The 14,705-nt window shown below is 44.2% G+C and overlaps 1 protein-coding gene across 2 annotated transcripts in view; it reads right to left on the bottom strand.

Moving 5' to 3' along the window:
- LOC137378354 (ranBP-type and C3HC4-type zinc finger-containing protein 1-like) overlaps positions 1-14,705 on the bottom strand; it is a 54,478-nt gene that overhangs the window by 19,003 nt on the left and 20,770 nt on the right. For both annotated transcript variants that reach the window (XM_068048620.1, XM_068048621.1), the window contains 3 exons: positions 8,407-8,516; positions 7,500-7,673; positions 593-753 (listed from right to left, as the gene is read on the bottom strand). In XM_068048620.1, coding sequence (XP_067904721.1) covers positions 593-753; positions 7,500-7,673; positions 8,407-8,516 — 445 coding nt within the window. The remainder of the gene's footprint in view (positions 1-592; positions 754-7,499; positions 7,674-8,406; positions 8,517-14,705) is intronic.

The following is a 14,705-nucleotide window of genomic DNA, read 5'->3' on the forward strand; positions in this document are numbered from 1 at the left end:
GGAGTTCAGTTATGAGGAGAGGTTGGAAAAGTTGGGACTGTTCTCCGTGCAACAGAGAAGGTTAAAAGAGGTGACCTAATAGAGGTTTTCATGATGCTGAGAGGTTTTAATGGAGTAGATATTGGGGAAAACTATTCCCTCTAGCGAGTGGGTCAGTAACCAGAGGTCACTTAAACAAAATCATCTAGAAGGGAGACGAGGAGAATTTTTTTTCACTCAGAGTTGTCAGGATCTGGAACGTTATACCTGGAAAGGTGGTGAAAGCTGATTCCATAAACGATTTTAAAAGGGAAGTTTTTTTAAAAGGGACAATTACTTGAGGAATGTACAGTGTTACAGACAAAAAAACGGGATTTGGGACTAAGCAGGACTGCTCTTTCAAAGAGTCAGCACAGGCACGATGGGCTGAATGGCCTCCATCTGTGCTGTAAGTTTCTCTGATTCTAGGACATCACCAATTTCCACTTTAGAAGGAGGGAGAGAAATTGAGAGAGTTTGTCATTGTTTCACATTGAAGTATTGTTCAATTATATTGCAGCTATCTCCAGGACTTCCCACTTCTCCTAGCATGCAACAAGAAAGTTTGTCTTACTTGCAGAAGGCGTGCAAGCACTCTCGAAGAGTAACGCCTTCACCATTCTCCAAGATGTTTAAACAGATTGGGCATTCAAAGTCCTCCCAGGCCGATATCAGGTTCTGTTCATCTGTTTCCAACAGATGTTTATAATTCTGTAGCCGCTGCAGTACCTTGGACTGTTTGGAAAACAAAAATATTCTGCCTCGGGTTACTGAATTTATTAAAAGTCCTAACCTCTGAGTGAATGCACATCTGTTCTGGAATCCCTTCTCCCAATTAGATTTCAGACCCAAACACAAAGTGTAGCCAATGACAGTTACCAAGTGGTATGTAACACAGTCACAGTGCAGGTAATACTTGAGAGTCCAAGCAGCAGTGGAGGAGGGGGAAAGAAATGTTGGGCCCCCAACTTCTCTGAATGGCAGGAGATCAGTGAGGTGGCAGCAGCAAAGTCTCTTCCGGACCCTGGACTGAGACCTCAAGAAACAACAAAAACTGTATCTAAATCCTAGACTCATCATTAACAATGCCAGGGCAATCTTTCATGAATTCTCTCTTGGCATTTCTTCGTGGACGAAGATTTTGGGAAGGTTGTAGTCATCAGTTGCAGGCCCGCTGGTGGCTAGTCAGGCCTACCTGTGACCGGCAGATTTTCCCACAGCGTGTACAAGTGAAGGTGTAGTCGCTGCTGGGGGGTTCTTTGCTCAATCTCAAAGGTGTCTGTATCCTTCCTGATGTAGCATCTCCAGGCATCACGGTTTATGGCCTGAGCTTCCCACTAGCGATGGTTGATGTGGCACACAGAGAGGGACTTCTTCAGGGAGTCCTTGAAACGTTTGCATGGGGCCCCTCTGTTCCTTTTACCAGTGGTCAGTTCTCCATACAACACAATCTTGGACAGACGACTGTCGTCCATCCATGCAACGCAGCTGGCTTTGCAAAAGAATGGCCTCGATGCTGGTGATGTTGTCTGTTTCTAGGACTTCAATGTTTGTGATGTGGTTCTGCCAGTGGATCTTGAGGATGCTGCGGAGACAGTGCTGATGGAAGGGTTCCAGAAGGCATACATGATGTCGGTATAGGACCCATGACTCTACTCCATACAGAAGGGTGGTGAGGCCTATGGCTTTGTACACTTTGAGTTTTGTCTGTGCTCTGAGGCTGTGGTTGCTCCACACACGTTTGTAGAGTCTGCCAAATGTACTCTTTGCTTTTGAGAGCCTATTGTTCACTTGCTTGTCTATGGTGGCATCAAACGAGAAGACGCTCCCCAAATAAGTAAATTGCTTCACGGCATTCAGCTCGGTTCCCTCGATGACTATGCTTGGTGGTCGATATTCTTCTTGGGTGCAGGCTGATGCAGGACTTCAGTTTTCTTTAAACTGATTTTTAGTCCGAAGAGTTTTGCCACCTCAGAAAAATGTGGTGTTATACGTTGCAGGTCTGACTGACTGAGAGTCAGGAGAGCACAGTCATCGGCGAAAAGAAGTTCACAGATGAGTTTTTCTTGTGTCTTTGTGCGAGCCTGAAGTTAAAAAGGCCTCCATCAGTCTGGAAGCGTACGTAACTCCCTCCTTAAGGTTTTCTGTTGCCTGCTGCAGCATCATGCTGAAAAAGATGGCGAATAGGGTCGGGGCCAGCACACATCCCTGCTTCACGCTATTGGAGATGCAGAAGGGACTCAAGAGGTCGCTGTTTTACTTGACTTGTCAGTACTGATTTTCATGAAACTGCTTCACCGTGGCCAGGATCCTGGGTGGCATCCAAGTTTTTCAGGGATTTTCCAAAGTCCATCTCTGCTCACAGTGTCGAATACCTTGGTGAGGTCTACGAAAGTGACAACACTTTTCATGTAATTGTCTGAGTGCAAATGCCATGTCTGTGGTGCCTCTGTTTGCTCTGAAACCACACTGACTCTCTGGGACGTTTTCTTCCGCAATGGTAGGCACAAGCCTATTCAGAAATATACCAGCCAGTATCTTCCCAGCAATAGAAAGGAGGGTGATTCCACGGTAGCTGGAGCAGTCTGATTTTTCTCCTTTGTTTTTGTAGGGCGGCACAGTGGCGCAGTGGTTAGCACCGCAGCCTCACAGCTCCAGCGACCCGGGTTCAATTCTGGGTACTGCCTGTGTGGAGTTTGCAAGTTCTCCCTGTGTCTGCGTGGGTTTCCTCCGGGTGCTCCGGTTTCCTCCCACATGCCAAAGACTTGCAGGGTGATAGGTTAATTGGCCATTATAAATTGCCCCTAGTATAGGTAGGTGGTAGGGAAATATAGGGACAGGTGGGGATGTGGTAGGAATATGGAATTAGGGTAGGATTAGTATAAATGGGTAGTTGATGGTCGGCACAGACTCAGTGGGCCGAAGAGCCTGTTTCAGTGTTGTATAACTAAACTAAACTAAACTACAAGGTGGTGATAACGGCATCACAAAGATCCCGTGGAATCCTGCCCTGTTCCCAGCAGGCTGTGAAAAACTCGTGGAGCTTGGTGTATAGGGTAGGGCCACCATGCTTCAAGGCTTTGGGTGGAATGCCATCGGCTCCGGGGGCTTTGTTGTTTTTTATCTAGTTGATGGCGGTCACAGTTTCCTCCAGAGTTGGGCTCTCATCCAGTTCATGAATTAATGTTTACAGAATAAACTGTCATCTCCAAAAGTTACTCTATGTATCAAAGAGTGATCCACAGATAGAATGGATATCCAGAGAGGCAAATGGAGGCTTTGTTTATTCTTTCATGGGATGTGGGTGTCACTGGCAAGGCCAGCATTTGTTGCCCATCCCTAATTGCCCTTGACAACTGTGTAGTTTGCTAGGCCATTTCAGAGGGCAGTTAAGAGTCAACCACATTGCTGTGGATCTGGAGTCACATGTAGGCCAGACCAGGTAAGGACGGCAGATTTCCTTCCCTAAAGGGGATAAATGAACTAGATGGGTTTTTATGACAATCGATGATATCTTCGTAGTACCATTACTGAGACTAGCTTTTAATTCCAGATTTTTAAAATCAATTAATTGAATTTATTTATTAATTGAATTTAAATTCCACCAGCTGCCATTGTGGGATTTGAACCTGTGTCCCCAGGGTATTAGCCTGGGCATCTGAATTACTAGCTAAGTGACATTACCACTATCCCACCATATCCCCCATCTTGGAACATGTATAAAAAAAACAGTTGGCTATTATGGGTTTTTCTAGATAGATGAGCTAAGATGGCCCAAATGCCTTCCTCATCCAGATTTATCTAGTGATCTTGTATCTTAAGCTAAGAAACCTAGAGCCAAATACAAAGTAAAGGTAACTACTTCACAATTAGAGGGCTTCAGATGTACGTCATCAAGTGCAGTGCAATCTGACTTAACATTTCCAATAAATTTGAAAGTAGTGGTATTTTGGAAACTTTGCAAAGTTAAAAAAAATCTGGATGGATTTGTTATGAGGATTGTAATGACAGGACGAACAAGGTGAACTGATTGGCTTTTCTCAGCTTCCTCTTGGGATGAGAATTTTTGGGTGGGGTCACGATTGGGGCAGCGGGATCAATTCCTGGTCAAGAACCAGAAGTGGCCGTTGCAGGACGTCCGACGCAATCTTCCTGGAGGCAGCCAATTAAGACGCTACCACCAGGATCCCCGTCCAATTACGGATTGCAGCCGGGTTCCAGCATCGGGAGGTGCTTTCAGCGTAGCCTGTGCATAGGGCCATCGGCCGCCGGTGTGGGCACTGCTGAGGGACCAGCAGCAGGAGTGACCGTGGCACAATGCAGGCGCCTTCAGTAAAGGGGGAGCAGCTGCCATTGCATCAGATGCAGCAGTAGCAGAAACATCAGTCTCCCATGAACTGGCTGCAATGGGATGCCTTCTGGTTGGGGATATATGAGCATTGAGAATTACTGCCAGCATACGATTAAAAGGCTTCAATTGTTATGCAGCTCAGACCTCCCCTTGTGAAATCACCGCTGATGCATTGCCAGGCTTCTTACACTGCGGATGGCCTGTGCAATGTTGGGAAGCTTGCCTCCCTCTATGAAAATGGCCATTAATTGTCTTAATTGCTGCTACGCCTCCTGTGGGTGAGCAACCGATTCCACTTACAGTCTGCCCCCGGGAATTTGCCAGGAGGCAGGAGCCGACCAATGCACATGAGCGTATAGGAACTTTATTTTAGGCTATCAATTATCATTAAGTGTGCAATGGAGATTTTGATTATATACAAAGCCTAAAACCAATGGGACAGAAGTATAGTAAAAGCTCACAGTGGACTGAGAGAATAGGACAACCAGAAATCAAACAATAATGTGAAAAGCCAAGCAGGTACAAGGGAGGCAGTGGCGTAGTGGTAATGTCACTAGACTAGTAATCCAGAGCCCAGGCTAATGCTCTGGATTCGAATGACAGGCTCGAATCCCACCACGGCAGATGCTGAAATTTGAATTCAATTAATAAATCTGGAATTAAAAGCTAGTCTAATGGTGACCTTGAAACCATTGTTGATTGTTGGAAATAACCCATCTGATTCACTAATGTCCTTGAGGGAAGAAAATCTGCCATCCTTACCTGGTCATAGAGTCATTGAGAGATACAGCACTGAAACAGGCCCTTCGGCCCACTGAGTCTGTGCCGACCAACAACCACCCATTTATACTAATCCTACATTAATCCTACCTTGAACTGTACTCCAGGGAGAATGTCGTCACTGAGACTGCCCTCAATGCAGCCCAGCCTCTACCAGTCATGGATGAGCTGGACGTACAGCCAACAAAATCGGAACTCAGTGATGCCATTGATTCTCTAGCCAGCGGAAAAGCCCCTGGGAAGGACAGCATTACCCCTGAAATAATCAAGAGTGCCAAGCCTGCTATACTCTCAGCACTACATGAACTGCTTTGCCTGTGCTGGGACGAGGGAGCAGTACCTCAGGACATACGCGATGCCAATATCATCACCCTCTATAAAAACAAAGGTGACCGCGGTGACTGCAACAACTACCGTGGAATCTCCCTGCTCAGCATAGTGGGGAAAGTCTTTGCTCGAGTCGCTTTAAACAGGCTCCAGAAGCTGGCCGAGCGCGTCTACCCTGAGGCACAGTGTGGCTTTCGAGCAGAGAGATCGACCATTGACATGCTGTTCTCCCTTCGTCAGATACAGGAGAAATGCCGCGAACAACAGACGCCCCTCTACGTTGCTTTCATTGATCTCACCAAAGCCTTTGACCTCGTCAGCAGACGTGGTCTCTTCAGACTACTAGAAAAGATTGGATGTCCACCAAAGCTACTAAGTATCATCACCTCATTCCATGACAATATGAAAGGCACAATTCAACATAGCGTCACCTCATCAGACCCCTTTCCTATCCTGAGTGGCGTGAAACAGGGATGTGTTCTCGCACCCACACTTTTTGGGATTTTTTTCTCCCTGCTGCTCTCACATGCTTTCAAGTCCTCAGAAGCAATTTTCCTCCACACAAGATCAGATGGCAGGTTGTTCAACCTTGCCCGTCTTAGAGCAAAGTCCAAAGTACGGAAAGTCCTCATCAGGGAACTCCTCTTTGCTGACGATGCTGCTTTAACATCTCACACTGAAGAGTGTCTGCAGAGTCTCATCGACAGGTTTGCGGCTGCCTGCAACGAATATGGCCTAACCATCAGCCTCAAGAAAACGAACATCATGGGACAGGACGTCAGAAATGCTCCATCCATCGATATTGGCGACCACGCTCTGGAAGTGGTTCAAGAGTTCACCTACCTAGGCTCAACTATCACCAGTAACCTGTCCCTAGATGCAGAAATCAACAAGCGCATGGGAAAGGCTTCCACTGCTATGTCCAGACTGGCCAAGAGAGTGTGGGAAAATGGTGCACTGACACGGAACACAAAAGTCCGAGTGTATCAAGCCTGTGTCCTCAGTACCTTGCTTTATGGCAGCGAGGCCTGGACAACGTATGTCAGCCAAGAGCGACGTCTCAATTCATTCCATCTTCGCTGCCTCCGGAGAATACTTGGAATCAGGTGGCAGGACCGTATCTCCAACACAGAAGTCCTCAAGACGGCCAACATCCCCAGCTTATACACATTACTGAGTCAGCGGCGCTTGAGATGGCTTGGCCATGTGAGCCGCATGGAAGACGGCAGGATCCCCAAAGACACATTGTACAGCGAGCTCGCCACTGGTATCAGACCCACCGGCCGTCCATGTCTCCGCTTTAAAGACGTCTGCAAACGCGACATGAAGTCCTGTGACATTGATCACAAGTCGGAGTCAGTTGCCAGTGATCGTCAGAGCTGGCGGGCAGCCATAAAGGCGGGGCTAAAGTGTGGCGAGTCGAAAAGACTTGGCAGTTGGCAGGAAAAAAGACAGAAGCGCAAGGGAGAGCCAACTGTGTAACCGCCCCGACAAACAAATTTTTCTGCAGCACCTGTGGAAGAGCCTGTCACTCTAGAATTGGCCTTTATAGCCACTCCAGGCGCTGCTCCACAAACCACTGACCACCTCCAGGCGCTTACCCATTCTCGAGATAAGGAGGCCAAAGAAGACATTAATCCCATATTCCCTACCACATCCCCACCATTCTCCCACCACCTACCTACACTAGGGGTAATTTACAATGGCCAATTTACCTATCACCTGCAAGTCTTTGGCTGTGGGAGGAAACCAGACCACTCGGCGAAACCCACGCAGTCACTGGGAGAACTTGCAAACTCCGCACAGGCAGTACCCAGAACTGAACCCGGGTCGCTGGAGCTGTGAGGCTGCGGTGCTAGCCTATATGTGACTAAAGGCCCACAGCAATGTGGTTGACAAATGCCCTCTGAAATGGCCTAGCAAGCCATTCAGTTTAAGGTAATTAGGGATGGGCAATAAATACTGGCCTAGCCAGTGACACTCACATCCCACAAACAAATAATAAAAAAAACGAAAGGGTTACCTGCTCATATTGCTTATAATTTTCTTCTTCATCCTTAATCCGCTGTAATTCCTCCTCGTCAGGTTTATACAAGTTTGGTACCTGATAATCATCTGGTCTGGCTGTGCTACACATCTCACATCCTGGACGAGTTGGCTTATTAATGTATGTGCAACCTGAACACTCCCAACCAATCTAATGGGGAGAAAAAGAGGAAACATATATGTTCCTTCTGGTAGTTTATATTTTGCAGCTTATAGCTAAGGCAAAGAGCTTAAAAGGAACAGACTCTGTCCATTCAATTAATATACTGAATATTAAGACATAAGTGCCTCACTCCAGAGATTGAGAACAAAATCCAGGCTGACACTGAGGGAGTGCTGCTCTGTCAGAGATGCCATCTTCCAAATGAGACGTTAAACCAAAACCCCATCAACTATGTCAGGTGGACTTAAAAGATCTCACAGCACTATTTCGAAGAAGAGCAGGGAGTTCTCCCAGTGACCTGGTCAACATCTATTACTAAGCTAGCACCTAAAACAGTTGATCTGGCCATTTATCACATTGATGTTGTGGGATCTTGCTGTGTGCAAATTAGCTGCCATGTTTCCTACATTACAACAGTGACTACACTTCAAGAAGTACTTAATTGGTTGTAAAGCACTTTGGGATGTCTTGAGGTCCTGAAAAATGCTATATAAATGTATGTTTTTCTTGGAAGATCATTTCTGAGGAGATTGTTTCATTCTCCATTTACTGATTGTTATTCAAGGTATAGGAGACATCATAACCCACGAGAGTGAAGCTGACATGGTTTAAGGTAGTCCTTTGATATAAAGGTAAGATTACTACTTTGTAAACTACTCCTTGCACTTATCCTTTTTTAAATTGTCCATACCGTGGAGTTGGTGATGAGAACTAGACCTACCTTTGCTGGTGCTTCTGGCAAAACATTTGCTTCATTTAATTGTGCTTGGGAGCCACGTGGTTCCAATTTAGGAAGAACATCTTCATTATTCGGTTTTGGACTGTCCATACCTTGAAGAAAGGGATGAATTTAATATTACGAAATCATCCCTCTAATCAACAGCCAAAAAAACCTGCTGTGCCAACCAGATCTCAAAATTTGTCCTTTTAAAAAAGAAAATGAGACTCGCCTGATGAATATAATTAACTGTGCAAAGAACGTATAAACCTGAGGGCAATGCCTTGACCAATCAGAGTCAAGCCGCCTGGTTTAAATTTCAAACAAAGCTTGGCAGTTAACTGTCAGTCACTGTAAACTGGTGCATTCTCCATGGCAATGTCTCTACCAATCAGAGTTCACTTGCCAACCAGATCAGCACTGTCTTCTCATAAAGTATAAAGTCGTTGTTTTCCCTTACATTGATATTCTTGCAGATTGTCCTGATGAGTGCAAGGCAAGAAGCTGCAACAACATGTCTCTATCATCGATTGTTGTAAAAGCCCATCTGGTTCACTACTGCTCTTTAGGGAAGGAAATCTGCCAGCCTCACCTGATATGGCATATGCGTGACTCCAGACAACCACAGCAATGTGGTTGACTCTTAACTGCCCTCTGAAATGGCCAAGCAAGACACTCAGTTGTCAAGAGCAATTAGGAATGTGCACGAAATGTTGACCTTGCCAGTGACGCTCACGTCCCATGAAATCATTTTTTTTTTAAACTGTGCACAGTTCTGGCCGTCATATGATAGAAATAGTGGAGAAGGTACAAAAGAAAGATTTGAAAGGATGATACCAGAACTGAGAGGGTACAACTATTAGCAAAGATTGGGGCTCTTTTCTCTAGAAAAGAGAAGGCTGAGGGATGATCTAATAGAGGTCTTTAGAACTATGAAGAGGTTTGATAGGGTAGATGTAGAGAAGATTTTTCCACTTGGGGGAGACCAGAATTAGAGATCATAAATATAAGATAGTCACTAATAAAACCAGTAGGGAATTCAGGAGCAACTTCTTTATTCAGAGGGTGGTAAGATTGTGGAACCTGCTACCAGATGGAGTGGTTGAGGCGAGTAGCATAGTTGCATTTAAGAGGATGCTAGATAAATATATGAGGAGAAAGGAACAGAAATATCTGGTGATTGAGTGAGATGGAGTAAGGTGGGAGGAGGCTCGTGTGGAGCATTTACATCGGCACGGACCTGTTGGACCTGTTTCTGTGGTGTAAATACTATATGGAACTGGCTAATAGGTGGAAAGTCTTTAAGAAGAGTTCAAATCTAAACAAAAGTAGGACTGGCCAGCTATTAGCTAACACCCAATGAAGCATGTAGGAGATGACAATGATTGACTTCGAAGGGCAGACAAACAGGGCCTCTATTTTGCACATAACAAGATCCAATAAGCCACACTGAAATACGCTGTATTTTTTTTTTTGGTGATGTTGACTGAGTGATGAAATTTGCCCAGGTCATCAGGACAACTTCCTTGCTTTTCTTTGACTAGTGCCAAGGGCGTTTAGCATCCAGGCTGAACTGGTAGACACGGCTTATGTTTAATGTCTCATCTGTAAGCCTGCATGTTATCTTGAATCAGAAATTCAGGGTTGAGTTTACTAAAATTTGGTTGAATAATAAATTGGTTACATTAAAAGGGAATCTTTGCAAGGAGTCAGAGGAGGGGGGATCAAAGACCAGAACAAAACACAGTAAGGGGAATAAGAGAAGTGATAGGCAGAGAAATCAAGGGCCAGAATCAAACAGGGCCACAGTGGAAAAATAGTGGGAAGGGGACAAGTAATGTTTAAAAAAAAACAAGGCTTACGGCTTTGTGCCTTAATGCGTGGAGCATTTGCAATAAAGTGGATGAATTAATTGTGCAAATAGATGTAAAGGGGTATGATATAGTCGGGATTATGGAGACATCGCTGCAGGGTGACCAGGGATGGGAAATGAACATCTAGGGGTATTTTTTTTTTGGTGATGTTGACTGAGTGATGAAATTTGCCCAGGTCATCAGGACAACTTCCTTGCTTTTCTTTGACTAGTGCCAAGGACGTTTAGCATCCAGGCTGAACTGGTAGACACGGCTTAAGTTTAATGTCTCATCTGTAAGCCTGCACGTTATCTTGAATCAGTATTTAGGAAGGACAGACAAAACGTAAAAGGCGGTGGAGTTGCATTGCTGGTTAAAGAGGAAATTAACACAATAGTGAGGAAGGATATTAGCTCCGATGATGTGTAATCTGTATGGGTAGAGCTGAGAAACACTAAGGGGCAAAAAACATGTGGGGGTTGTATATAGACCCCCAAACTGTAATGGTGATGTTGGGAATGGCATTAAACAGGAAATTAGAGATGCATGCGATAAAGGAACATCTGTATTTATGGGTGACTTTAATCTGCATATAGAGTGGGCAAATCAAATTAGTCACAATACTGTAGAGGGGGAATTCATGGAGTGTATACAGGATGGTCTTCTGGACCAATACATTGAGGAACCAACCAGAGAACAGGCCATCCTAGACTGGGTATTGTTAATGAGAGAGGAATAATTGACAATCTAGTTGTGCAAGACACCTTGGGGATGAGCGACCATAATATGATAGAATTCTTCATCGAGTTGAGGAGTGATGTAGTTGATTCTGAGACTAGGGTCCTGAATCTTAATAAAGGAAACTACAAAGGTATGAGGCGCGAGTTGGCTATGATGGATTGGGAAACGTTACTTAAAGGGTGGATAGGCAATGGCAAAAATTCAAAGAGCACATGGATGTACTGCAACAATTGTTTGTTCCTGTCTGGTGCAAAAGTAAAACGGGAAAGGTAGCCAAACCATGGCTTACAAGGGAAATTAGAGATTGCATTAGATCCAAGGAAGAGGCATACAAATTCGCCAAAAAAAACAACAGACCTGAGGATTGGGAGCAGTTTAGAGTTCAGCAAAGGAGGACCAAGGGATTGATTAAGAAGGGGAAAATAGAGGACGAGAGCAAGCTTTCGGGGAACATAAAAACTGACTGTAAAAGTTTCTATAGGTATGTGAAGAGAAAAAGACTGGTGAAGACAAATATAGGTCCCTTACAGTCAGAAACAAGGGAATTTATTATGGGGAACAAAGAAATGGCTGACCAATTAAATGCATACTTTGGTTCTGTCTTCACAAAGGAGGACACAAATATCACACCAGAAATGTTGGGGAACACAGGGCTTAGTAAGAGGGGAGGAACTGAAGGAAATCAGTATTAGTAGAGAAATGGTGTTGGGGAAATTGTTGGGATTGAAGGCTGATAAATCCCCAAGGCCTGATAATCTACATCCCAGAGTACTTAAGGAAGTGGCCCTAGAAATAATGGATGCATTGGTGGTCATCTTCCAAGATTCTATAGACTATAGAGTTCCTACAGATTGGAAGGTAGCTAATGTAACCTCACTATTTAAAAAGGGAGGTAGAGAGAAAACAGGGAATTATAGACCAGTCAGCCTGACGTAGGTAGTGGGGGAAATTCTGGAGTCCATTATCAAAGATTGTATAGCGGAGCACTTGAAGAACAGTGGTAGAATCGGGCAGTCAGCATGGATTTATGAAAGGGAAATCATGCTGGACAAATCTACTAGAATTCTTCGAGGATGTAACCAGTAGAGTTGATGAGGGATAGCCAGTGGATGTGGTTTATTTAGACTTTCAGAAGGCTTTCGACAAAGTCCCACATAAGAGATTAGCATGTAAAATTAAAGCGCATGGGATTGGGGGGTAGTGTATTGCGATGGATAGAAAATTGGTTGGCAGACAGGAAACAAACAGCAGGGATAAACAGGTCTTTTTCCGAATGGCAGGCAGTGACTAGGGGGGTACCGCAGGGATCGGTGCTAGGACCCCAGCTATTCACAATATATATTAATGATTTAGATGAGGGAACTAAATGTAATATCTCCAAATTTGCAGATGACACAAAACTGGGTGGGAGGGTAAGTTGTGAGGAAGATGCAGAGAGGCTTCAGGGTGATTTGAACAAGTTGAGTGAGTGGGCTAATGCATGGCAGATGCAGTATAATGTGGATAAATGTGAGGTTATCCACTTCGGTAGCAAAAACAGGAAGGCAGGTTATTATCTGAATGGCTATAAGCTGAGAGAGGGGAATATGCAATGAGACCTGGGTGTTCTCGTGTTTCAGTCACTGAAAGTAAGCATGCAGGTCCAACAGTCGGTAAAAAAGGCAAATGGTATGTTGGCCTTCATAGCGAGAGGATTCGAGTACAGGAGCAGGGATGTCTTGTTGCAATTATACAGGGCCTTGGTGAGGCCACACCTGGAATATGGTCCCCTTATCTGAGGAAGGATGTTCTTGCTATAGAGGGAGTGCAGCGAAGGTTTACCAGACTGATTCCTGGGATGGTGGGACTGACGTACGAGGAGAGATTGAGTCGGTTAGAATTATATTCGCCGGAGTTCAGAAGAGTGAGGGGGGCTCTCATAGAAACCTATAAAATTCTAACAGGACTTGACAGGGTAGATGCAGGAAGGATGTTCCCAATGGTGGGGGAGTCCAGAACCAGGGGTCATAGTCTAAGGATACAGGGTAAACCTTTCAGGACTGTGATGAGGAGAAATTACTTCACTCAGAGAGTGGTGAGCCTGTGGAATTTGCTACCACAGAAAGCAGTTGAGGCCAAAACATTGTATGTTTTCAAGAAGGAGTTAGATATAGCTCTTGGGGTTAAAGGGATCAAAGGATATGGGGGGAAAGCGGGAACAGGTTACTGAGTTGGATGATCAGCCATGATCATAATGAATGGCAGAGCAGGCTTGAAGGGCTGAATGGCCTACTCCTCCTATTTTCTATGTTTCTATGTTAATCCTGTTATCTGTACTTGGGTCTAATTTATGACGATAATGTATGTATCTTTTCTGTAAAGAAATAAATTATCCTCCTACATTTGGTCTCCACGTGCCCCTTGAACAGAATGCTGCCTGATGTATTTTTAATTTCTATCGTTTAGTCAATGACCACTGCACCTAATCCATCATTCACACATCCATGCTCTTGTATACACACACATGCATGCACAGATTAAATTTGTCTATTGGTGATATCAGTGAATGAACATAAATTGGGAAGGAATCCAGCCATAATAAGGATTATAAGGTTAAAAGAGTTATTTTCCTATGAATTCGGGATTAAAAAACAAAGCAGGGTTCAGCATCCAAAAAGGCTAAAAGAAGTTCATGGGCATGCCTCAGGATGTGCCTCTGTGATGAAGATCTTGCCTCATCTAAGAGCATAGAGGCAGCTTCTGATAGAGGGATTCACTCCTAAAAGTCAGGAAACTCATCACATGGTGAAACATTGATAACAGAGTTTGCAAACGATCACGTTCGCTACCACAGTGTAGTAATTGATAACATGGTCTTATGCAGACGCCCTAAACAGCTAACTGAAATTTTGCCAAAATTGACCAAACCCAAGGAACTGAATTATAATCTTGAAACACAATTAGGTGACTAAGGAAACCGACCACCATGAGAGGCTCCCACCTTGCTGTAGGCCTAGCCTTTCTTAGAATTCAAAGAAAGTGGATTTTAATCAGAAATTAACAGGTATACAGCCTTATTTGGGAAATAGAAGGGGATAAACCCACTTGCAAGAGAGGTAACACCCCCATACGTAAAAAAAAAAACTAGATATGCAGCTTAGAAACAGTATAAATATTGGAACCACACAGTGGATCTTTAGATGCATTGGATTCACTCCAGTGTTTCTCATGGTAAATGTACAAGGTGCTGTGGTGCCGCAACGATAGTTCTCCCCTTTATTGGGATAGAGATATCTCGCAAAACTCTGTAACTTTCTACTCGGTGACTTAAGGCTGCTTTAAGTATTGATGGGTATCTTAAATATTTTACTCTAACAATACTTAGACCTAAAACTTGGATTCTCTCCTAGAAATAAGATTATACTTCCTTTTCCTAGAACTATTAACATTGTGATTGACTTCCCATCACATGTGAATTGCATGTTCAGTTCTTTAATAAACTTTTATATAATTCAGAAATTATATCGTCTCATATAGTCTTCTGTATCTCAAACTCGAGAACCCATTTCCGTACACTCTTTAACAAGTTTTAGCCAGTTTACAACAACCCGGATGTTATAAGGGTCTGGCATCTCTCCTCAGTAATATACCTCCCTACTGTTATAATCTGGCTAAAACTTGTTAAAAAAGCTATCTGGAGGATGGTAATATTCTCAGCTGGTTCCTTTC

Source organism: Heterodontus francisci, chromosome 16, assembly GCF_036365525.1.
Source record: "Heterodontus francisci isolate sHetFra1 chromosome 16, sHetFra1.hap1, whole genome shotgun sequence".
Taxonomy (NCBI): Eukaryota; Metazoa; Chordata; class Chondrichthyes; order Heterodontiformes; family Heterodontidae; genus Heterodontus; species Heterodontus francisci.